The sequence below is a fragment of the Panthera uncia genome, chromosome C2 (assembly GCF_023721935.1).
Source record: "Panthera uncia isolate 11264 chromosome C2, Puncia_PCG_1.0, whole genome shotgun sequence".
In the NCBI taxonomy this organism is placed as follows: Eukaryota; Metazoa; Chordata; class Mammalia; order Carnivora; family Felidae; genus Panthera; species Panthera uncia.
Genome location: NC_064810.1, coordinates 72,731,297 through 72,755,754, shown reverse-complemented (window position 1 = coordinate 72,755,754; position 24,458 = coordinate 72,731,297). Strand labels below are relative to the sequence as shown.

Genomic DNA, 24,458 nt, shown 5'->3' with positions numbered 1-24,458 from the left:
TGGTGAGAGCTCTGACCCGTTGAGTGTAGGGGAAGTGAGGCTTTGTGACTTCCAAGGCTAGGTCAGAAGAGGTTAGCCCTTCCACTTGGTTCTTACTCGTATTCGTGTTCATTCTCTGTCTCTGTCTGTCTCTCTCTCTCAACACCTGCTCTTGGACCCCAGCCACCATGCTCAGGAGGCCCCCGGGCCAACAGGTCACAACAGGTGTGCCTTCAGGTTATCCCATGATGGCGCCGAGACAAAGTGTTCCCGCCATGCCTGTCTGTGTGCTGACCCGCGGAAACCCAGAGAGGTAATAAATAATTGCTGTTGCTTGAAACCACTCTGTTTTAGGGTAATTTGCTGTGCAGCAGTTGATAAAAGTACTTCTCTGGAGGCCCATGACGCCTGGGCTTCTCTCTGCCAGCACATTTTATCCATGAGCTGTAACTGTTGGCAGACAGCTCTGGCTCCTCGCTAGACCCTGAGGACCCAGGGCCCAGACCACCCGCCATCCCCACATCCCGGGCCAGCCTCCCTTCTGGGGCCCCAAGGGCACTCAGCAAACCTCTGCCCAACGAAACCCAGGAACTAGCAGGAGTTCAAAAATGAACTCCTAGGGGCGCCTGGGTGGCTCAGTCGGTTAAGCGTCCGACTTCGGCTCAGGTCATGATCTCACGGTCCGTGAGTTCGAGCCCCACGTCAGGCTCTGTGCTGACTGCTCAGAGCCTGGAGCCTGTTTCAGATTCTGTGTCTCCCTCTCTCTCTGACCCTCCCCCGTTCATGCTCTGTCTCTCTCTGTCTCAAAAATAAATAAACGTTAAAAAAAAATTAAAATAAAATGAACTCCTAGCTGAGTTACTCCTCTAAAGGTGGCAGATACGTGATTTTTATTCACTTTTTAAAAAGTTTTTACTTATTTACTTTGAGAGAGACAGGGAGCAGGGAAGGGGCAGAGAAAGAGGGGGAGACAGAATCCCAGAATCCCACTGACAGTGCAGAGCCCGACGCAGGGCTCAAATTTGTAAACCATGAGATTATGACCCGAGCTGAGATCAAGAGTCGGACGCTAAACCGACTGAGCCATCCAGGTGCCCCGGGAGATATGTGTTTTTTAGATGAATTAAGTATCTGAGAGAATATATTCATTTAAACCTTGAACGCCTCACGAACTGGTCACACTAACCTTGGTCTCCTACGGCTTGCAGACATTCATCTGTGGAGTAAACAGATGAAGGACATAGAGGGACCGATGGCCGCCATGTCCCTCCAGCCTAAATGACCTCAGGGAACCACCAAGTTGTATTTACAGCTCACTGGATTCCACAGTGTCCTTCTTCTCATGGAGCCTCACTTTCTCCCTCCCTGCCGCTGCCCCGGGGACTCTATAAGACCCCCAGAGAGAACCCCCCACTCCCCGAGGCTGTACCCCACAGGGAGCCACCCGAACACAGAACACCGCTCTGCAGTCACAGACCAAACCATTCTCCACGGCTGGACCCGATTGCCACACGGCCATGGGGGCAGATCCATAGGAATGACAAGGCCCGTGTTGTAAAGGGAATGGATCCCACTGGCACTCCAGCCCAGACCTGTGCCTGCACACCTCGCCCCATGCTGGCCACCGTCAGCCGGGCTGCTGCTAAACCACCGTGCTGAGCCCGGCTGCATGGGCCTGGGTGGCTGAATCAGCCACAGACACCTGACCGGCTTGGCTCAGCCCTCAGCACCTGGAACATTTCTAGGCCTCTTGACTTGCAGCGTCAGTTAAGCACAGGAAAAAAAAAAAAAAAAAAAAAGCTCGGGTAAATCAAATAGGATGAGAACCGGCACTATGGCTACCAAAAGATACACGCGCGCGCAGAGCAAAACCAAACAAACCGAGAAGACAAACACACAAAAACCGTCAGCGTACGTTCCCCAAGCCAATGACAAAGAACTGGTTTTGGGTGACTTACTATTTGGGGCTGTTGGAGCTCCCTTGCCCGGGACCAAGAGTACCAGTCCATTTATCTGTGCTCTATTTCACCAATGTCTGCTTCTATAAATATTTAGGGGGTCCCAGCATGTGTCCCACATGCACACGCACACACACCTCCCTCTGGATAAAGAGGTCTCTGGGTTGAGATGCATTCTGGAATCTTTCCTCCCACACCTACCGGGTCTGGTCACTGTCTTTGAGGCCGACATTCCTCACGTTGAGGGATGAGCAGGCAGAAGGCCGCAGGCCGTGCACCAGCCGGGTCAGGTTACGGGGAGCTGTCAACCTGGTTTCTGACACCCTAGCAGGGCCATAAATAACCACAGTGGAACTGCAGCGGGCTGCCGGGGCCTCCCCTGCAAAGCACGGCCGTCCATCAATCTCCCCTAATGACTGCTTGGCATTCAGGCTTCCGCCTCGACCCGACCCCGGCCCCAGGCATTCTTTGGGGGTGCAGCGGCCCTTCCCAGGCACAGACTGGGTCAGCCAGGAGCACACTGCTTTGAGCCGTCCCCGTGCCCTGCCAGTATACTTTATGGATGCCGGAGACAGGCAGGAAAACCCTCATCGCTCAAAACGCCACCCCTTCCTGGATGGGCTCCAGAAAGCAGACCCACAGCCGCATCCACGAGGTGGATCTGGTCACGGTGGATCCTACACCACAGATGACCCCACACGGCAACCACAGCCACCCCGTTCCGTATAACAGCTACTACTCCAGGCAGAAATCTGGCCTTTGTGTTCTCCGCTACGTGGGTGGGCAAAAGCCAGATGACAGCGCAGCTCCACTGTTTACTCTCCTTTGGCCCTGGTCTCAAGTGGCAGTTACCTTTTATTCTTTCATTCGTACCTTTTGTTCTTAAACCTGGTTTGTCTCGACTATCTCAACACCCTCAACACCACCTAAAATCACATACCCCGCCCTACTTCCTCTCTGCCTCTCTCTCTCTCTCTCTCTCTCTCTCTCCCTCTGCGGAATTCTTGTGATGGAATTTACATAAGTAAAATGCTCGTGTGATTCTACCCTACCACCGAAGAAAACAATCTGTCTCATCAGCAGCCCTATAGCAGAGTTTTAATCATATGCTTCTAGAAAAAAAAAAAGATGACGCGATTGCTAAAATGTGTACCGTTCGTCAGTGCATATGTGCCATAACGTTAAGCCTCAGTGACCAACCACGCCACTTGTCAGTGTAGAAGGGGAGAGGTCTTACAGAGTCTAACCCCCTCACTTATATATGGGAAACCAAAGCTCTTAAAGTTACAGGGTTGGATAGAGGACTCGCGTCTCCTAGGGTCTGGTGCATTTGGGGACAGGAATAGCCAAAATCAGTTCTTCCCAGAGTTCTTGGTAAAGCCCCACCCTGCACCGGGCTCAGAGTAAAGCCTAACTGTATTGGGCACCGGCAAAGCTCCTCCAGATCCCTGGGGCCCCTTTTTCTTGTTCTGTGTGCTCTTCCTTGGCCTCTGGGTATTTTCACTCCTCACCTGAGCTCCTGTGCCTCTTTGGAGAGCTGTCCCCAGGCTGCTGGAGCTGCTTCGCATCCTGGGGAGCAGGTGGGATGCGGGGGACTTGTCCTTAGCAGTGGCTGACTGATGAGGGGTAGAAAGCCCAGCTCCTTGCCTTAGGTTGGGGCAAACTGAGAAACAATTTGCACTCCAGAGCTTTCCTGCTGGATTGGGCGGGAGGCTGACTCTCCACCTGAAATCACATGCTGCATGGCTTCCTGTCCTTGTCCTGCTTCTCTCACTGGGATCATTTCCTTTCAAGAAATCACTGGGGCACCTGAGGGGCTCAGTTGGTTAAGCGTCCAACTCTTGGGGCGCCTGGGTGGCTCAGTCGGATGAACGTCCGACTTCGGCTCAGGTCACGATCTCGCGGTTCGTGAGTTCGAGCCCCACATCGGGCTCTGTGCTAATAGCTCAAAGCCTGGAGCCTGCTTTGGATTCTGTGTCTCCCTCTCTCTCTGACCGTCCCCCCCTCATGCTCTGTCTCTGTCTCTGTCTCTCTCTCTCAAAAATAAATAAACATTAAAAAAATGTTTTAAAAAAAAAGCATCCAACTCTTGATCATGGCTCAGGCCACAGTCTCACAGTTTGTGGGATCAAGCCCCATGTCAGGCTCAGGATAGAGCCTGTTTCAGATTCTCTCTCTCTCCCTCTCTCTCTGCCCCTCCCCAGCTCGCACTCTTGCTCACACACTCTCTTAAAATAAGTAAAATAAACTTAAAAAAAAAAAAAAAGAAATCACCTACATCTGGACCCTCATCTCAACGTCTATTTCCGGGGAGCCTGACCTAAGACGTCGGGAAACATTTGTGGAATGAAGGGATGGACCCTCATACCAGCCCAGGAGAGGGTCAAATGAAACATAATGTGTGACTAGGGGAAGGTGTCACACTAGGGAAGCAGCCCTGGCCCAAAGACGGTGTGCAGAGGGCTGAAGCCAGGATTAATGACAAGTGCCCAGGTGTCTGCACTTACAGCCGCTCACGTAGGTACTGCACCCACAGCACCCCCGTGACCATACCCACGAGCATGGGTTCTTCCACACTCCCAGGGACGCCCCGTGAGCCCACAGCCCGCTTGCATTGCCACTCTGGGTTGGCTCATCTGGATAACTGAGTACTCGCGCTGTTGATGGATACCGCATCCAACGTTTACACCGCTTGGAGTTCACAGCTGCTGCTGTAGACAGAGGGTGCTTGCGGCAGGTGCCTCCAGCCCGCCCATTCTCAGCGACAGCTTGGGCGCGTGGGAGCTGCCCGCCTCAAAACTGGCTGTCGCTGTCTCTCTGCCCCTTGGCCTTCCCCAGGGCCACTTCCAGAAGTGGGGATGAAGGGAAGCTGGGGGTAGGTGCGGGGCGAGTAAGGGCAGCTCCGGGACCTTCTGGGTGCTTCTCAGGCAGGTCCTTAGGGACTTGAGCCCCGTGGGCAACAGCAGTGTCCACAGAACATCCTTGTGTGGTTTGTCCTTCTGTAATGGTGCTGCTTCCTGGGATTCCCTCCCCATCAAACTACATCCAAGTTCTTGCCCCAAGTTCTGCCTTCATGAGCACGCAAACCAAAACCATATTCTTCCTAATGTCCACTTTTCCCGGGCAGCTCAGGGTCATGGCCACCCGCCTCAGCTCATTACCCCCAGCTCTGTGCTGGAGTGATGTGTTGCCTCGGGAGCTCGGGAGTTGCCCTCCGCTAAACAGCCCGGGCTGGTGCTCTTTGGGAGTTTGTGTCTGATTTTTGCCATGTTTCCACCTCTTTCTTTGTTGCAAGTCTCCAGCAGGACTTCCACCCTCCTCCCAGTTTGTGATTTTTGCCTTTAATCTACCACAGTCTGGAAGCCATATGACCAAACTTGATAGATTTGTGTCTGACATAAAAGTGAACGGACTCTGAGTGGAGGAATGTTCCTTTGAGCAACGCACAAGCTTTCATCTAAGGCACTGGAAACTTCTTTTCGCTGCTTGGGAGATGTTTTTATTTTTTTCCTGGTTTGGAGCTCTAACTTGGAGAGTGTAGTAGTTGGGAAGTGAAATTTTGCATGAATGACTCCTCCTATTTCAATTTAAATACGGGATGTGTTTGTGGGCAAACGCAGTGGGTCTAATAATACTTATCGCAAAGGCCCTACGGCTTTTGGCTTGCCATTTATTAGGATATGCTCATCTCATAGATCCAATTTTCAAAACTCTAGGAGACTTCACCAGTTCGCCAGCTTCACAGATGTCAAAACAATATCGTACACAAAGAATAGTGGCTGACACACAGATTTGAGAACAAAAATGAATTCAGTCCAGGGACTGAATACAGATCTCCCCGTCTGGTCTCCAACTCTAAGCCAGAGGCCACTTCTCCTCTCCCGAGAAGTCACATGCCTGCTCTAGTGGGTGGGAAAAGAGACGTGCACATCAGCTGTGGCCCAGGAGTCTAGCTGCCCCCCCCCCTCCCCCGCCACAAGGCTGAGAGTTTCGACTCTGGCCCGGGCCCTGTTCCCGGGGGACCCACCATCCCCCAGGCCAGGTGGGCAGACCCGGGAGGGCAGGGGCAGAAGGTTGGACCCTCCACACACCCATCTGAAGAGAACATGTGTGCACAAAGCCCCTGGTTACTGTCCCTAATCTTTTCTCTCCCTCCACACCTGACTTCAATCTCTATTCCCATTTACAAAGCCTCTCTGGTAAAGTGGAAATGAGCGGTGCTCTCCCATAGCGAGGGAAGGGGGAGCCACAGGCAGGGACCCAGGACCTCCACCTCCTAAGGGGAAAAGTGCCGGGAAATAATCCAAATCAGTAAAGACTGTGACGGTTCATTTCATGGGTCACCTTGACTGGGCTTGAGAACGTCCAGAGAGCTGGTAAAACATTCCTTCTGGGTGTGTCTTGTGAGGGTGTTTCCAGAAGAGGGGCCGGAATAGAACAAAAGGGTGGAGGAAGGGACAATTATAATCAGATCCTGTAGAGAATTTAAAAATTAAGTGTCCTAACAGCAATCAATTAGAAATAAAAGGTAGTTTAGGATAAAAGAATATTCATTTCCATATGCAAATGCCTCAGTAAGACCTCACTAGAGATCTGATGAAGCAGTCAGCAGCTTTTGCCTACTAGATACTGAGCAAAGGATCAATTTAAGAGAACTTGCTTTCTGTTTGTATTTGTCTTCTTGAAAATACGGGGTAAGCCTCGCCAAGGGGGTAAGATTTTCCAAAATGCTGAACACCTCTGATAAAATTGCAAAGAAAAAGCCGTCTTCCCAGCACGTATATGCTAAGGTGCCGTCCTGGAAAACCAGAAGTGTCCCATCAGGGAGGACAACTTTGTGTCCACCTGTGAAAGGGTCAATGACAGCGGAGACCCCTACAGGATTTCACCCACAGCAGTGCCTGGCAGCCCGCTGGCAAGTCGTGGGCGACGCGTGACCACTCCCTGTCGCGCGGGGCTGTCCCACGGTGCGGGACACGCAGCATCACTGGGGCAAACGAGAACGCCCCAGCGTGTCCGGACGCCACCGGACGCCCCTCGGGCGCGGGCACCGAGCGGCCTGGCCCTTGCCCAGAGTTGCAGGAGACAGACGCCTCGGCAGCTCCGTCCGCCTGCCCGGGAGCGGCCCCCGCGCCACCGAGTCAATGTACCCCTCTGTCTCTCGCAGCGGACCGCGCAGCGCCCGCGCCGCTTCGTTAGGCCCCGCGAGGAGAGCCGTTCCTCCAGTGTGCCACAAGGGGGCGCCCTGGGACGCCGAATCGGCCCGTGTTCCGTTCGTGAAATGTGGAAAAGTCTGCAGATGGGGACGTGGAGGCAGGTTGAAAACACAGGGTGGGAAAGAACTTGTTGGGCTTACACTGTGCTAAACTGTCTGATCTTTGGCATTGCTGTCCAGCTTTCCAGCATCCCCGGCAAGTATGCACAGTTTGTCAATGGCTTCTCCGGTCCTCCCAAACAATACAATTTCCACATGCAGACAGCAATTTTAATGGCCTCCCAGAAACACCAGTGGAAACAGGTTGGCCAGTTCTTGCCTCCTGCCACACCCACCACACTTCTCTAGAAATAATAACAGATAGCATTCCTGGGAGCCCACGTGTCATTGCTCTGGCCACCTTACATGAATGCACTTATTTTCTCTTCACCAATAATAGCACTGTGCCGGTGATAAACAGGATGGATGAGGAAACTGAGGCACAGAGAGCTATGGTAACTTGCCCAAGAGTACACTGCGAGCAAGTGGCAGGGAACCACCGAACTGTGGAAGGTTCAAGACATCAGGGCGAGGTGCTTTGGAAGGAGGTGCTTCGGGACGACTTAGCCTTTCCTGTACTTCAGGAAAACAAGGCAGCATGCATCCAGCTTGTTTGTTCAAAATCTACCGGGGGCAGGAGGATGGTGAAATAAAAAAAACACCAACGAGAAAAAAAAAAACCCTATGAAATATTTTTACATTTACAAGCTTTGGGGCTTGTTTCATTCCTGAATTCATCCGGAGCATCACAGGAGGTGGGTCTGACTGCCTCGAGTGTAGCTACAAATGGCCGTGAGACCCAGGACAGGACAAAATCGAGCCCGAGTTTTCAACCTTTGGCTGAATATTAGGGTCCCTGCAGGAACTAAAAATGAAACAGGTACTTGGGTCGGCCCGAGGCCACCTGAATCAGAATCTCTGGAAGTGGGGCCCAGGTACCCGCTGTTGGGGTTTGCTTAACCTCCCCAGGTGATTCTGAGGTTCAATCCACATTGAGAACCAAACTCCTTTGTATAGCTGAGGAAAGGCCCGGAGAGGCTCCATGATGTGCCAGAGGCTGAAGGTTAAGGAAGTGGGGGGAGTCAAGTATCCTGATTTCTATTCCAGAACCCATCAAAAGCTTTACTGCTGCCCCAGACTGGGACGGCTCCACAAGGGGACAGACAGCAGGGCATGAGGACGCTTGGGGGGTGCGGCACACTCGGAGCCTCTTCTCTGCTTCCCCCCGTCTGAGCTGGAGGGAAGCTCACACCTCCTGCTTCCCGGCAAGGTCCTGTGGTCAGTGGTCAGGACTCCTACCACTGCAGACTCAGCCCCGACCTCCCTCTGGCCCTGAGGAGAACCATCCGCTCCCCACCACCTCTGCTCCACTGTTTTCCCAACCTTCATCATGTGGTTGGGTCGCCAGATAAAACACTGGATACCGAGTTAAATTTGGATTCCAGATAAACTACCAGTTGTTCTGTAGTATAAGTATGTCCCACGCAACATGTATAGGTTTATTTGTTTATTTGCAGAATCCAGCAGTCCTACCCGAAAGAACACGGTGCATCTGGGGTCAGTCACATAGCCAGGAGGGGGAGCAAGCAGCTTGCCCAGACCGCACTGCCCCTGGCCGCCAGCCAGTGCTCTTTCCCCAGCATCATTCAGCACAGACAGAAGTGATTATACTTTAATTGAATAAAGAGTTCTAGTTTGGAGGAAAATATAATTAAGAGAAATGTCCGCTTGATTATTTTGTTCCTTTATCCCTGGCCATCGACGCATGACAGTTTGGACCCTGGGCTGTAGCTCATTCATTGGATGGAGGTTCGTGAAGCACCAGATATGCTAGGTGTGACGATGCTTTACCCAAATAGTGTCACCCCCTGATGGCCGCCAGCAGCCTATCGCAGCCAGGCCTCCAGCCTGGGCTGTGCCAGCAGCCTGGGGCTGGTGTTACACGGCTGTCAGACACCCAGGGCCTCAGCCTTTCTGGGATGGCAGGGTTCCCCAGCCTTGGAGGACCAATTGGGATTATGAAACCAAATGCTTCTGGGAACTGAACCCGGTAAATTTGGGAGAGAGTCTGTTCCTCCGGCAAATCTGCTGAACTCTATCTTCCATCACCTTAGAATCTATTGTGATTTTGATCTGAGCCTCAGGAAGTGTGGGGTTTTTTTAATTTAATTTTTTTTAAGTTTATTTATTTGTGTTGAAAGAGAGAAGGCATGAGAAGCCCCTGAGAAGGGGCAGAGAGAGAGGGAGAGAGAGAAAAAATCCCAAGCAAGCTCTGCACTGTCAGCACAGAGCCCGATGCAGGACTCGATCCCACAAACTGCGAGATCATGACCAGAGCCGAAATCCAGAGTTGGACGCTTAACCGACTGAGACACCCAGGTCCCCCAGGAAGCACGCTTTTTTTTTTTAATTTTTTTTTTTAACATTTATTTATTTTTGAGACAGAGAAAGACAGAGCATGAACGGGGGAGGGGCAGAGAGAGAGAGGGAGACACAGAATCGGAAGCAGGCTCCAGGCTCGGAGCCATCAGCCCAGAGCCTGACGTGGGGCTCAAACTCACGAACCACGAGATCGTGACCTGAGCTGAAGTCGGACGCTCAACCAACTGAGCCACCCAGGCGCCCCGGAAGCACGTTTTTTAAAAGGGCATCCCTGGACATGAAGGAGGAATTCCACTTCCTTGTCTGCAACTGACCTCTTGCTCCTCCCGTCCCCCAAATCTGTTCCTGTCCTTGGTTAATGGTTTCGCTGTCCTCCCCGCCACCCAGGAGAGAAAGCTGGGAGTCACTCCACTCACATGCCCCCTCGTCTGATCTCTCCCACCAGACCTCAAGTGAGTTCCTGGAGGGCCTGCCATACGTCAGATTCATTTCTCCCTCCCCCACCGAGCGGTTCTCTCAGACCCATCCGCACTACACACAGAGAACCAGGTAAGACGCTGCACTGTGGTTCCCTGGGCTGGGAATGGGGGAGGGAGAAATGGCGAGAGGGGTACTCATGGGCATCCACCAACTGGTAGGCCGTGGAGATGAAGGCCGAGCAGAGACTGGAGAACACGCTCAGCCCCTGGCCTTGGCAATCTGCTCCATGGGAATCTGGGAGGAACTGGGGACAGGGGTTTGGTCTACACATGTTTGTGGCTGCATGATTGTACATGGGAAGTATAATATCTCGTCAGGGGGCCAGAAAGACGGGAACCCGGGATGAAGATTTAGGTCATCATGCATCGGACCCCAGGGACATGCATGAGATTCCCCAGGGAGGCTGACCATCAGGGCAGCAGCATGGAAGAGGTGGCCGGGGGGCTGAAGAGTGGCCAGGGCTATAAGCAAACCAGAGAAGCACTGTGGTGAACGAGTGGCCCACGGCGTCAGATGCCATCAGAAAGCTAAGAACCGAAGCACCTCCGTGCCAGGCCACCCAGTTCATGCCCCCTCCTCCCTTCCTCCTCAAGGAGCAGCCCCGTTTTCTGCTGGACGTGAGGGGCAGCGGGCTTGGTGTGGGGAGAGCCAGACAGCTCGTGTCTGCTCTCCTGAGGCACCATTCATCCTGGTTTCTCCCGGCCATGCTGCCAGAGGTGGCCCCTAATGACACAAGTGTCCCGCACAGCAGTCACACCTCTGCCCCTAAACCTTCCGGTCACTCCCGCTTCTATCACCTCCTTTGTTTTCCTCAGTGTCGATGAAAAACAAATTTCCAGGGAGAGAGATGGAAAGGGACATCTGGCCTTTGGACATCTGGATGTCCAAAGAGGGTAGCTTCCATGCTGTGGACGTGGACTGGAGGTTCCGGAACCTCAGGGCAGGATGAGAGTGAGATGGGTATTAGAGGATCAAGAAACACCAGGGAGAATGTTCTTTTATTCTCCAGACTGTGGTGCAGCTTTAACGGCTGCTTTGCAAAACTTGAGGAAGGCCAAGGCAGGTCTCGGTGGGTCGCGCAGCCTCTGACCTGGGGTGGTAATCATGGAAGAGGAGGAGGAGGACGAGGGGACCCTGGCTGGTGGAGCTGGCCGCGTGGCCTCCTCTCCTTTGGAGATGTAGCTCCGTCCCTCTGAAAAAGCAAAGCACCAGCTCCCCTTCCGCCCCCACTTCCTGCCTGGTCAGGCCCCGGGAGTCATCCATGCAGGCTCCCGGCTCTGTGACCCTATACTTAGTCTCCCCCGGGCCGAGCCTCGATAGACACAGTGAGCCTCACGGAGCCGCAGCTCGACCTCAGGTCCCACTCCTGACTGGCATTGTGGGTCAGTCCTGGGGAGCCCGACCCCTGCCTCGGGGACAGCTGGATGTTCAGCCAGCGACACCGGGTCTCATCGCAAGCGAGCACCACGGTGCCCTCGGGGTTGCTGTAGGTGCACCGGCTCCCGGCTGCCCTCTCCTCCGCTACCAGATCCCAGCTTTCCCCGGGCTCCCTGTCCTCCATCCTCGGGGCCTGGATGCCCAAGCGGTCCCGGGTGACGGGACACACCAGCTGTTCCTCCTTTAGGGCAGGCAACACCTGGCCCTTCAGGTAGGCGGGGCCAGCACAGTAGGTCTGGATGTTGAAGAGCCGGTCGCTGTACTGGTTCAGCCAGCTGAAGAGGTAAGCCAGGTGGCAGTCGCACTGCCAGGGGTTGCCGTGCAGGGCCAGGTTGAACAGGTTGTAGTTGGTGTCAAAGATGCCCTCAGGGAGCGTGGTCAGCAGGTTCCTGGAGAGACTGAGCAGCTCAAGCTTGGACAGGTTCTGGAAGACGGCTGGGTGCAAGGCTGTCAGGTTGTTGCTGCCCAGGTAGAGCTTGACCAGCCCCTCCAGGTCTCTGAAGACGCCGGTGGGGAGAAAGGCGATGGCGTTGTGCGAGAGCGTGAGGGAACCGAGGCTGGACAGGTTGGCAAAGGTGCCCTCGCCGACAGCCTCCAGCTGGTTGTAGGACAGAGACAGGCTGACCAGGGCGGGGGTGTGAGCGAAGAGGCCGGCGGGCAGCGTCCGCAGCGCGTTCCCCTGCAAGTTCAGGAAGGTCAGGTGGCCCAGGGAGGAGAAGACGGAGCTGGGCAGGTGCCTGATGGTGTTGTGCTGCAGCCACAGCTTCTCCAGATGGAACAGCCCCGAAAACACTGTGGGCGGCAGCTCGGAGATGGAGTTGCCGTCCAGGAAGAGCTCCTGGAGGCAGCCCAGTTTGCCAAACACGCCCTGGGGCAGGCTGGAGAGCGCGTTGCTGCTGAGCCTCAGGGTCTGCAGGCTGCCGAGGGGGTCGAACAGCTCCTCGGGCAGCTGGGCCAGCAGGTTCTGAGCAAGGTTGAGGGTCTTCAGACAGGCTAGGGGCCAGAAGAGCCTCCCGGGCAGGCTCTGGAGCCGGTTGCCTTGCAGCTGGAGAGACTCCAGGGCGCCCATTTGGTGGAAGAGGCCATCGGGCAGGGCCTCCAGCATGTTGAAGTTGAGGGTGAACTTGCCCAGCGAGGTCAGGTTGGAGAAGGTGTCGGTGCTGAGGTTGGAGAAGACGCTGCCAGTGATCTCCAGGTCCTGGAGCCTGGGCAGCCCCCCAAAGGCGTCCGGCCCCAAGTGGCGGAGCTGCGTGTTGAGGAAGACCACCTTGGTCAGGTTGGGGCTGCCGCTGAAGGCCCCAGCTCCCACCGTGGCGAACGAGGTCTCTACGAAAATGACGTCTGTGGCGTGTGGTGGGAGGTCTGGCGGGATGGCAGCCAGCCCCTCATCGGAGCAGAACACCTCCCCGATGAAACAGTCACACCCCTCCGGGCAGGGCTGGGCGTGCCTGGCCAGGAGCAGGAGGCAGGCCCAGGGTAGCCAGGCTCTGGGCAGCATCTCCTGACCCCAATGGGAAGAGAAAACAGAAGTGACACCTTAAGGGCAGTGCAGCATGGTGGCCAGCGCACCGCTGGGTCAGCCAGAAGACCCAGGGGGGTGGGGGGAAGGGACGGGGATCAGCTGTCAGGGAGGCCACCCGTTGGGGCAGCCGTTTGTGTTTTCAGTGGTTGTTCCCATACTGCCTCTGGCAGCCTCGTGAGGTCAGCAGGACCAGCATTCTGACCTCCTGACAATGCGGGTGTCATGTGGCCTGTGCCCAGTCACCCTGCAGGTTAGTGGCAAGACAGCGACCCAGGCCTCTGGGACTTCCCATGCTCTTTCCAGATGAGAGAAAGGGCGGAAATGGGATAAAAAGGCATGAAAGACAGGGTGTAAGGAGAGCATGGGTATTTTTGCCCATGGAATTTTTTAAGGTCATGGGCCAAATATGGGCAGATTATTAGTGAGTTGGAAATCTTTAAACCGTAACTCTTCCTGAGCTTTCAGACCTCAGCACATTTCGGACCCTAATTATGAGGAGATTTCACCGTCTGCTCCTGTGCATCCGCTGAAGGTGAGAGTAGCAGAAGGGACAAGACAGGTTCTTACCTCAAATGATCCCTGCTCCTCACTACGGCTGCCCAGTGCTCTCCTGCCCACCTGCCTGTACCCCCCACCTCGGAGCCCCTGGAACTCTCCAACACTGTGTGGACAAAGAGGGTCCCAGCTGCAGGGATTCCACAGACCAGTAAGTTTCTGTTTTCAAGGGAAGAGGACTGAGTTTTTAGTTAACTAAAAAAAAATTTTTAATGCCAGCATCCAACCACAGGATTGGATTGGCGCTGCGGGTCATAAGTGTGTTTTAGGGTTCAGTCTGTTTTGTATGTGAACTATCAGCCAACATGTAAACATGGAGGAATCTCACATTAAAAGTCCAGATTTCAGGGGGCCCCTGGGTGGCTCAGTCGGTTAAGCGTCTGACTTCAGCCCGGGTCGTGATCTCGCAGTTCGTGGGTTCGAGCCCCGCGTCAGGCTCTGTGCTGACAGCTCAGAGCCTGGAGCCTGCTTCAGGTTCTGTGTCTCCCTCTCTCTCTCTGCCCCTCCCCTGCTCACGCTCTTTCTCTCCTTCAAAAATAAATAAACATTAAAAAAGATTTTTTTTTTAAGTCCAGATTTCAGGATGATTTAGGGGCTGTGGGCTCACATTCCCACATGACAAGACCAACTGGGGCTTTGTTGCCCCATTAGGGGGTGTGCAACCCGCCCCCCCTCCAGGTTGCTAAGCCCCCCGCCCATTGTTTCCATGGCTTGTAGTGGCCCAAGCTCCGTGAGTTTGAATACAAGCTCCATCACATTCTAGCTGTGGGACCGTGGGCGTCTTACTTCATCTGTAGCGCCTACCATGTCAGGGGAATTGCGAGAACTCAATCAGAACAAATAAGCAAAATTTTAGGCCAGTTTCTAACATGGAATGAGAAATTAATAAAGTATGTTATGGTTCAAGGTTACAAGCCACCTTGCATCATTACTCATCATTACATCATTACTCTTTTAAACACCGAAAGAGTGGGAAGAGCAGAATGCCCTTTAGACAGAATACATTTGACTTTACCAAAAAAGACAGAAAAGAAGTTAGGAAGGGAGAGAGGAAGGAAGAAAAGAGACAAGGGAGAAGGAAGAAATACAGAAACAACCTGTCCGCAGTAAGCACTCACAATTGGCTTGGTTTTGGAAAATCTGGACCCCAACGGCCTCTTTGCTGGCTGCTTCTCTGCTGCCCTCTGCTGGCTGCCTCTTCCATCCCAAGATTCCACTTCTGGCCAAAGGGCTCCGTTTGCAAACACAGTGTTTACAAAAGCCCCCTATACCCTCCCCCCATTCAGACACTCAATAACTCAGTTTTTCCAGGAACTTTTCTGCCGAATCAATAGAGAAGGGACCATTTGTCCCACAGAAAGTGCATACCTCCCTTGAGGCTCCTCTGATGCTTGCATAGACACTGAGTCGGCCACAGGAGGTGGCCGGGAAGGACACATAGTAACTGCGCCTGCCTGCCACTCAGGCACAGGCGGGAAAGTAACAAGCGTCAGACAAGCGTGTGCCCCCTGGTGCTACAAGGCTTAGACCAGCAGTTACAGAGTTCAGCTTGAGCACAAGACTTTATTCTCTTGAGGTCGTACGTATAGGATACGGATAAGAAGCAGAGGTTCTGGAGAAGGATGAGGCAGCCACTGCCCCACCCCCACCCAGGCTGCCCCTAGGGATCCTGACAGAAGACTTCCTTGAGCCCAGGAATGAGGTGCTTGGTGGTTGCTTCTCCATCTTGACAGCTAGCTGGGCCCTCCAGAATGGTGGCCTTTCATGGCTGTCCTTTTTTGCGAGATGAGGCTGCTCATCTCTGTGCTCAGCGTCCAGCACGGTGCTGACTTACTGTGGACTTGGTTAGGGTTTGTGGCCCCAAACGCTTCATCGCTGGTATGAGCAGCGTGGGAGGTAGATTTGCCCTTCCCTAGCATGGTTCAAGCCCAAGTGAATGACCATCAGCCAGGCCGTGAGAGCAGACTCGAAAGCTTCCCCTCCAGAGAGTAAGAGAGGAGAACAATTTTTATGTTAAACGTGCCATAATGCATAAAAACGCATACTGCGCCAGTATCCTTCCTTGCAAACCCCTTTAGTCTTTGGTTCTCAAAGGCAGTTTCCAGAAAGACTTCCACTAGTATGGACATGAAGACCCTGGAGTGGATATATACAAGGGACCTCACGTGCTGTCTGTCCCCAGATCCCTAAGGGCATGCACTTCCGTGACATAATCAGCATAGTGAAAATGGACCTGGGAAGGCAGCCTACATGAGCCGTGGCCCCTGGGTACCTGAAGCATGATTTCAAATGTGGGCACCGGGGGGCCTGGGGGGCTCAGTCGGTTACGTATCCAAGTGTTGATTTCGGCTCAGGTCATGATCTCGTGGTCATGAGATCCAGCCCAGCATCAGGCTCTATGCTGGGCATGGAGCCTGTCTGAGATTCTCTCTCCCTCTGCCCTTCATCTGCTTTCACGCACACTCTCTCCCCTCCCTTTCTAAAAAATAAAAAATAATAATAAAATATAAAATAAAATAAAATAAAATAAGGGCATAGCCTCCGGATGGCTATGTCCCTATGGTTTTGCAAACTTCTCACCCCTTGGAGGTGTCATGGTGGGAAGAGGGCCAGAACAGGGCCTCTGAAGTTCAGGAAAGAAAGAGCCCCGGTCTGGGGGGGTTGGAGGAAGCAGGGGACAGCACTCACAGTGAAGGTGTGGAACACTGACCACTTCCAAACGATCCACTCTCAGCCCGAGACTCATTGTCACCACTCTAGAATGGCTAAGAGTTTGTGCTCTGGAGTCAGACAGCATGGGTTCAAATCCTGTCTCCATCCCTCATTAGCTGTGTGGCCTTGGCTGAATTACTTAACCTCTCTGTGCTTCAAGGTCCTAATCTTCAAACCAGCAAGCTTCAATACTACCTTCCTCATGGAGTTGTTCTGAGGATTGAATGAGAAAATGTGTTGAAAGCTACAAACCCAGAGCCCTGCCCACAGTGAGTGTTCAGCAACAGAGCGTTAATGACCCTGATTATTCTGAGTTCAGGCCAGCCCCAGCTTTGTTCTGAAGTGGTCACAGAAGTTAGCTATGGAAAACCTGATGAGATCGTCCAACCACCCCATTTATGGACCAGCGAGATGCCTTTCTGTAGCACTTTTTCTGGCTCTTTCCTCCCAGCCAAGGGAAACATGTAATTGCTTTGTCCTTGGTTTAGAAGAGCACAGATTTTGATGGCTCTGGCTAGAATGCCCTGGACTTGGGCCCCTTTCTCAACTGCCCTTAAGAGCAGGTCACCGGGGGCTCTGGAGATGGGAAGTGCCCCTGCCTAGGCACCATGGAGCCTGGTACCAGAAGGGACTGTGGGGCGTCAGCCAGAAGATTCCTGCTTCTCATCCGAGAAACCACCTCTGCATTGATGCAGAGACCAGCCAATGCCCACAAAAACTGTTCCATGCCTTTAGCAAGCCAAGGAAGTCTGGCTTTGGTGGGGGCAGGGAGGGCGGTTCACTGCTCGCAGATGAACTTTTTCCTCTTCTCAAGTTGCTTTTGGGTTGATACATTTCTGTGTGTGCCACAAGCCAGTCTCTCATCCATCACAAAGCCAACCCTCACTCCTTCCAGAGGGTGATGGGAGCCCAGAGCCCCAGCCCCAAACCTCCAGCGGCTGCTGCTATACTCAAAGATGTCGACACTGGTGTCTGCATGGCCAACAGGGCTGCCTTCTGCCTCTTGGGCCCCAGGGCATCCGAGAGCAGCAAGAGGGGCTTCAGAGGTTGGAGCCACTGACTGCTTCATCCCAGTCCCCGGGGAACGCCTGCCACTGCCTGGATCCCAGCCTCCTTTTCTGGGCTCCTGCCTCCACCCCAGCCAGCCGGTCCTCCCCACCCTGCTGCCCACTGTGTCCCAGGCAAGGGAGTAGCCCCTCGGGGACAGTTTCGGCACTTGTAAATTGAGAACAGTCACGATAGTAACACTACTACCTAAATTAAGGCTTTGTTACAGTTAGTGCGGTAATCACGTAAGAGAACTGGTAATGACGTAAGGTAAGTGACATGGTGATATAAGAAATATACATTTGTGGTTCGAGCCCTGGGTCGGCCTCTGTGCTGACAGCTCTGAACCTGGAGCCTGCTTCAGATGCCGTGTCTCTGTCTCTCTCTGCCCCTTCCCCACTTGTGTTCTTTCTTTCTCTCTCTCTCTCTCTCAAAAAAAAAAAAAAAATACACATAAAAAATTGGGGGCACCTGGGTGGCTCAGTCAGTTGAGCGTCTGACTTCAGCTCAGGTCATGATCTCATGGGTTTGTGAGTTCAAGCCCTGTGTCAGGCTCTGTGCTAACAACTCAGAGCCTGGAGCCTGCTTCGGATTCCGTGTCTCCCTCTCTCTCTCTCTGCCCCTGCCCTACTCTCACTTTGTCTCTCTCTCTCTCTGTCTCTCAAAAATAAATAAAAATTAAAAAACAAAAAAAAAATATACATTTGCTCTCTTTATCCTGGTTCTTGACACAGCTCCAAAAACCCTTGAAGCTTCCTGAGAGATAATAGGGGGCTTCTTTTGTTATTCAGAATCAGCGCCTTTCAACCCACATCTTTATGTCAATGAAGTGACTCTCCGTGGGCCCCTAGATAAAGTTCAGATTGTGTACCAAGTATTTGCTTGGGTAATCTTTGAAAAATAGAACTGTGAAAAAAAAAAAAAAAAAAAAGAAAAATAGAACTGTGGGTGATTTTACTTTTTTCCTTTTGCTTTATCATATATGTTTTACATTCTAAAAATATAACAAACCAGTGGCTTTTGATATAAGGTCAAAAGTTATTATAAAAATTCAGGTCATCCTGTAAAACACACAGCACAGTTCCAAACACATAATGGGCTCCCTTGATTTCTCTCCCTCCTTGCAATTACACTGCAAAAGCCTGGAAGAGCCCGTCTCCCAGCTGCCATGGTGTTCTTGAAGATAGCCAGCCTTGTGAAATCAGACAAGTTGTGAACTGAGCACGGGGTTTCCTCGAACGCTTTCCACAGGGTGCCACCTCTAGCTTCTGCTTCTACAGCCCTTTTCATTTTAGAATGCCCCCAAGACTCCCCATCCTGCCTGCACCCCCAGCCCGTGCAAGTCACACCTCCTACAGGAAGCCCTCCTTGACTGCATCTCCTGGGGATCCCACAGGCCATTCCCGTCCTCAGTGGAACGCTTGGGTTCCTCTGCTCTAAATTCTGATCACTTGCAGCCATCTGACTGTGAGCCTCAGGGGGCTGGGCTTCTGTCCTCTGCAGCGGGTCCAACCTGACAGAGCGTCCCCAGCACCGAGCTGAGCCCGGGCGAGGTGCTGTGTGCTGAATTGAACCACAGGTGTCTGTGGCTTGTGGCACCCTGTACATCACGCCTTATGTTCCTTCTGCTTAGTGGAGTCGGGGGGCACTTGAGCTCTGCCGGGGCTGTGACCTGGGTTCAAATTCTGACACTGCTACCTACAAGCTGTGTGGGCTTGGCCAGGTCATCCAGCCTCCATTTTCCCCTGCATGATTATAACCCCGTCCCTCAGGGTTAAAATTAGTATTCGATGCGTAAGTTAGATAGTAAATATAAAGCATTTAACACAGTACCTGGGCAACAGTAAATGTTCAATAAAAGGTAGCTACGTACGTATTTTATTCCTAGAGGGACTATAGACTTTATCAACTAAGCCAGGACTAAAACAGGAGCTAAGGATAATTATGCCAGGGTGACATTAACAAGGCATAAGCAAGGCTGGAACCAGACAAACCTGGGCATGTGGTTGTCTGCTTATCCCCACGGTTCACTATGTGCCCCCAGAGCACAGGGACTGGGTCACCTTGATCTCAGGAAAGCCTTGCCTCAGGCCAGCACCTGACCACCCAGCTGAGCACTTCAGGGGCTTCTCCTCCCATGGGCACAGATAGTGCAGCCTGCCTGGAGTTGGGGACATGCTCTGAAACCTGGGAGAGTGGCCTTCCCCTCTTGTGCCCCACAGCCGGGACTGAGGCCAGATTCCTCCCATGTTCCTACAGACCCCAGGAGACCTACCGTGAGGGGCTGAGCAGGTGCACACCGGCCGCCCTGGCTCTTCCGGTGGAGCAGAAGGGTCTGGTGTGGTCTGTGATCAGTATGAACCCAGCAGTGCCAGCACGGATCAAAGTTCCAGGCAGTGGTTCCTCCCCTCACGTGGCCTAAGTGTTCCCGGAATGTCACCAGGGTCACAGGACAGGAGAATAGAATCTGGCACAAGGCCTCTAAAGATTACAAAATAACCCTGAACTGTTTCCATGGACAGATCCACACTGAGGCCAAAATCTGGCTAAGATCCCAGGCCTGGCACCTGCAGGAGGACCCCAGGGCATCCACTAGGCCCTAGAAAGTTTCCAATAGGCCTATCCCGAGGTGAGGACTAGGACCGGGGGTCCACGCCTACATCCTCTCCTGGTGAAGGGCCAGGCCAGTGCTGGGAGCCTGACCTCAGCCAAACAGCCAGCCACAGACATCTGCTGGGCTATCAGTGACAGGAGACACTCTAAGAGGGCTGTGGGCTGGTTCCTTGGTTTGTCTGTTTGTTTCATAAACCAACTTTCTAAAGCCTTTCTGGGTTAAAAAGGGAGAAGATAGAAGGCGGTGGATTGGGGCCCAATATGGAGAGGCATGCTTTCACCACAGGGCTAGCCAAGGATGAAAGACATTGCCTTGGGAGGCAGTGGTTTTCCTGTTTAGAAAGGTTCATCCAGGGGCTACAGAATGAGGCAAACTGTGTGTGGGAGGAGGGGGAGGAGGGGGGAGGGGGGAGGGGGGAGGGGGCGGGAGGGGGGTGGGGGGTGTATATGAGCATATATATGTTTTTTTATTTTTTTAATGTTTATTTATTTTTAAAGGAGAGAGATGGAACATGAGCAGGGGAGGGGCAGAGAGAGAGGGAGACACAGAATCCGAAACAGACTCCAGGCTCTGAGCTGTCAGCACAGAGACCGATGCGGGGCTCGAACTCATGAACTGTGAGATCACGACCTGAGCCGAAGTCGGACGCTTAACCGACTGAGTCACCCAGGCGCCCCAAGCATGTATATGTTTTAAGGGATGCAGGGTGAAGGCATGACCCAGATAAGCAATCTCAGATGATTTTCAATGTCCAGTCTACCATTCAAAGCAGACTGTTGACTTTAAAATTCGTTGCATGGTATTAATATCTATCTCACTCCTTTTCAAATATTAACTAATATTTCATCAGCCAAACCACAAAGGTCTGATAAAATGTAGCAAGAAAACATTTTTCAATAGAGACATATTACAAATCCACACTTTGGCAGAGGAAAATGGGAGCGTGTCAGAGGGGAGAAAACCTGTGGACCTCCATAGCTCCCACCCTTCATAGCACCCGCCCTCCAAAGCACCCCCTCTCCATAGCTCCCACCCTCCAAGTCACCCGCCCTTCATAGCACCCACCTTCGTAGCACCCAGGCTGACAGAGGCAAGATGGCACATTGGAAGAATGGCCAGAGGCCAAGGGGTGAATGAAGGGGAGACACCTCTGGAGAAGACTCACAGCCAGGCTAGGGGAACAGTCCAATCTGCCCTGTGCTCTGAATAGGTTCTTATCACATTGACACTCATCTGCAGAAAGAGAGTTTGTCTATTTGTCAATATCATGGTGAACAAGAGAAATTGGGTATCAGTGGATCCGGGTTTGAATCCTGGCTCTTCACCTAATTAACCAGACTTCACACAAGTTATTTTATCTCTATAAGTCTTTGCATTCCCATCTGTGCAATGGGTGTGGTAGAGGGCTGATGTGTGTGTGTGAAGGGGAGATTTGCATTAGGAACTCTAGGGACCTTCTGGGAAATTGGATAAAGACTCTAACCCCTTTTTCCATTACCCAGAACTCCAGAAACTTGTCTAAGAGGCCAGGTCCAGTGGTGAAGGAAGGACAACAAGCGTTGCCCCAACCATTGAAGCACAACAAGCACACTATTGACCCCCATTCAGGTCCAGCTTCCTGGGACAAGCGTACACCTGGCAGAAGGGATCTAAGAGCTAAAAAGGGCCTGGGAAAATACAGTTTGAAGCTCCTTTATTGGGCATAGCAGCGGGATAAAGGAACAACAGAGTCATTCCTCTCTGAAGCACTATGCCAGCCACTATGGCAGCCCCTGCAATCTGGAGACCTGAACGAGTTTTGGGGACACCTGGACATGTTGGAGGGAGCTAGTGTCTTCTGACAGCCTGTGACTCACCGAGCCTGGTGCTCAGCACTGATAGGAGTCCTGAGGTGTGCAGAAGAGTCCTGTCCGCCTGAGTCTGAGTGTGTGCGTGTGCGTGTGTGCGTGTGCGTGTTCACGTGCACGGTCAATGAAGGCTGAGTGGACTTCGTGGCCTCTCTGGTGACATAGAAGAACCTCCAGTCTGGAGGTCTGGGGACCCGCTGCAGTCCAAGCTCAGCTAAGTTCACTAGGTGACTATGGGAAACTCATTTCCCCCTTGGATCTCACTTTCTTCAGGTTGAACCTATTCTTAAGACTCCTTCCAGCCACAGTGGCCTATAGATAGCATTTGTTACTCCATTTTTGTTCCCCCTCACTTTCGAAAGGCCTTTTCCCAGCTTGGAACCTACTCTCTGTCAGGGGTTGTCTGGGTCAGCCTTGCACGCATGTGACAGGAGTAGAATCAACAGGTGTGAGATTCCTTAGCCAAGACGTCCATAGAGAGCACAGGCGTCCTGTGTATACCATTTATTGTTGATTCTGTACACCACGGTTGTTACGGGCAGCGTCCAGCGAAGTTGGACCCCCAACCCTGCCCACCAGGGCTCACACTCTATAAAACCCTGGGGGCCTAGAAATCTCTAAACGCATCACCAAGCACCTGGGATTATTTGCAGTGATTCTCTAAGCGAGGCGAATATGATCTACTTTTGAATGCAGCATGAAGGCAACAGGTTGGTGAGAAGGAGCTCTCCGTAGGTGAGGGAGAGATCCAGGCTGGGAGGAGTCTGGCCTGGAGAAGCACCCGCCCGGCCCCCCTCTCCGAACCCCAGTGATGGCTTCTTCCTCGAGCCCACCACCACCTCCCCAGCACCCTGGATTCGGTTCTGACTCTAGGATCTGTGGGCTGAGCTCGGAGTGGTTTGTAGCTAAAGGCTGGGATACAGCCAACATCTGGTTACCGGCTCTAGTTACCTAGTTATCTCTAGCTGTCTGCTCTCCATAAGCTTCCTGAGTTTGGAAACAGATTCCTGAAACTGCTCCGCACTGACATCTGAAGGGTTGTGAACTTGTGTTGTTGCCCATGAAGAGTCCTGAGAGCTGAGCTGCGCCCTTAACTCCTAAAGAGGAAGAGAGCACACACACAGCCCCAACAGTTTCCATGAGAGGGGCCTTTTTTCTGTAAGGGACGGGTGAACTTCATGTTTTCCTGTATTGACCAGGCTTCTGGTCCACACACTACCACATGAGGTTCCCATGCCTGGGACTATAAGAAGCAACAGGAAAGTAACTCCCATTTTCTCGACTGATGAAAGTGCAGGACAGGCCACAAGGTCTCGTACAAAGTTTGAAGACAGAAAGGAAACCCACAGCCCACTGAATAACGTTGCGGAAGAAAGTGATTTTAGACCCATTTCAAAGGGATAACGGTAGTATCTATGCACAAGGGTGCTGTGAAGTTTAAAAAGAAAATGCTCGTTAAGTGCTTTAAAGGGTATCTACGCACTTAAGTAAGCATCGTCGCTAAACAGTGGTTCTAACTGGCTTTTATTATCTTTCCTGCAACATTAACATTAATGGAAGCTGCTAGTACCGACAAGGTGAAAAATTAAAGTGAACCCTGTGCCCTACCTCAGCCTTGGGGGACAAAGCAGCTCGCTCCAGCGCTGAGAAGTGAGCAAATGCAATGTCTTATTGGAAAGGAAACTCCACCCAGCTTTTCTGGTAGCTTCCTGACCAGACAACATGGTGCAGAGGCCAAGACGCCTGACGAAGAATTGGAGGCCCAGTGGCTCCATCCAAGCCACTCTGATGAAAGAAAGGGACAGGCAAGCCAGAGGGTCAGGTAAAGGGGACACACTGGATGAAGATGACTCCTTCCTCACCTCCCTGCCATCTCTGGCCCACTTGCACCCTTGTACAACGAGACACTGGAGGCGGTGCCACACCATGCTTCCTGTCTGGAGGAAAGCAGGCAGCTTCCCCTGATGGCCCCAGGATCGAATAGGGCAGCACCATCAGTGGAATGATGCCCATGCCCCAAGCTCTGGGCTCACTTCCTTTCATGCTCTGGCAAGTGTCAGTACCTGTCCACTAGTTGCTATAAATATTTTGAAAACATTTTGGAGGCCCAGATTTACCTTGGAGAGAAGATGTTTTTTGCCTTTGACAAGCCCTGTCTCTCCCAGATTCTCTGGAACAGAGAGTATAACACTACTAAGTGTACTAGTTAGCACATCCCTTCATGGACCCTTTTTGTTGGGAACCTGGTAGCACCGTGCTGCTAAGGCCTCGCGGGATTTCCCATTCATCTTGTGCTACAGAGGAAACTAGTAAGAGCCAGTCAGGGTTTCCGAATCGTGATAGCATTGGCTGCAGCTCTTTCCTGGGCAGACATAGGCACCCGAAATTCTCCATTTCACTGTTTTTACCTCTTAACTGATAGACCAGTTGTCCAGACGAAGATGTGAGTTGCCCTGAGCAAAATTTCTTTACCAGTGTGAATGTGTGTGGAGCAGGAAGGGTGACAAAGGCAGGCATTTACGTGACTATTATAACCCCGGACCAAACAACTCCACTCTCATAACCAGGCCACAGGCACAAGGAGTCCCAGAGAGCCCCCTGACCCAGCGTGACCTCTCTGTATGCCCTGATGTTGCCTGCTGTATGTGATGAACATCCGTGTCTAGCTGAC

The 24,458-nt window shown here is 52.6% G+C and overlaps 1 protein-coding gene across 2 annotated transcripts; it reads right to left on the bottom strand.

The window, feature by feature from the left end:
* Nucleotides 1-11,035: 11,035 nt before the first annotated feature.
* On the bottom strand, nucleotides 11,036-19,722 carry CPN2 (carboxypeptidase N subunit 2). Of its 2 annotated transcripts, none has more exons than XM_049628394.1 (2): nucleotides 19,602-19,722; nucleotides 11,036-12,991 (listed from the first exon to the last, which is right to left on the bottom strand). In XM_049628394.1, the coding sequence occupies exon 2, from the start codon at nucleotides 12,986-12,988 to the stop codon at nucleotides 11,345-11,347; it is 1,644 nt and encodes a 547-aa protein (XP_049484351.1). In that variant the 5' UTR covers nucleotides 12,989-12,991; nucleotides 19,602-19,722; the 3' UTR covers nucleotides 11,036-11,344. The 2 variants fall into 2 exon arrangements, with proteins under 2 accessions (XP_049484351.1, XP_049484352.1); XM_049628395.1 differs by having other exon boundaries at nucleotides 11,036-12,988.
* Nucleotides 19,723-24,458: the final 4,736 nt, after the last annotated feature.

Coding starts and splice junctions, on each gene's coding strand:
- CPN2 (XM_049628394.1), bottom strand. CDS start 12,988: ATGCTGCCCAGAGCCTGGCTACCCTGGGCCTGCCTCCTGCTCCTGGCC.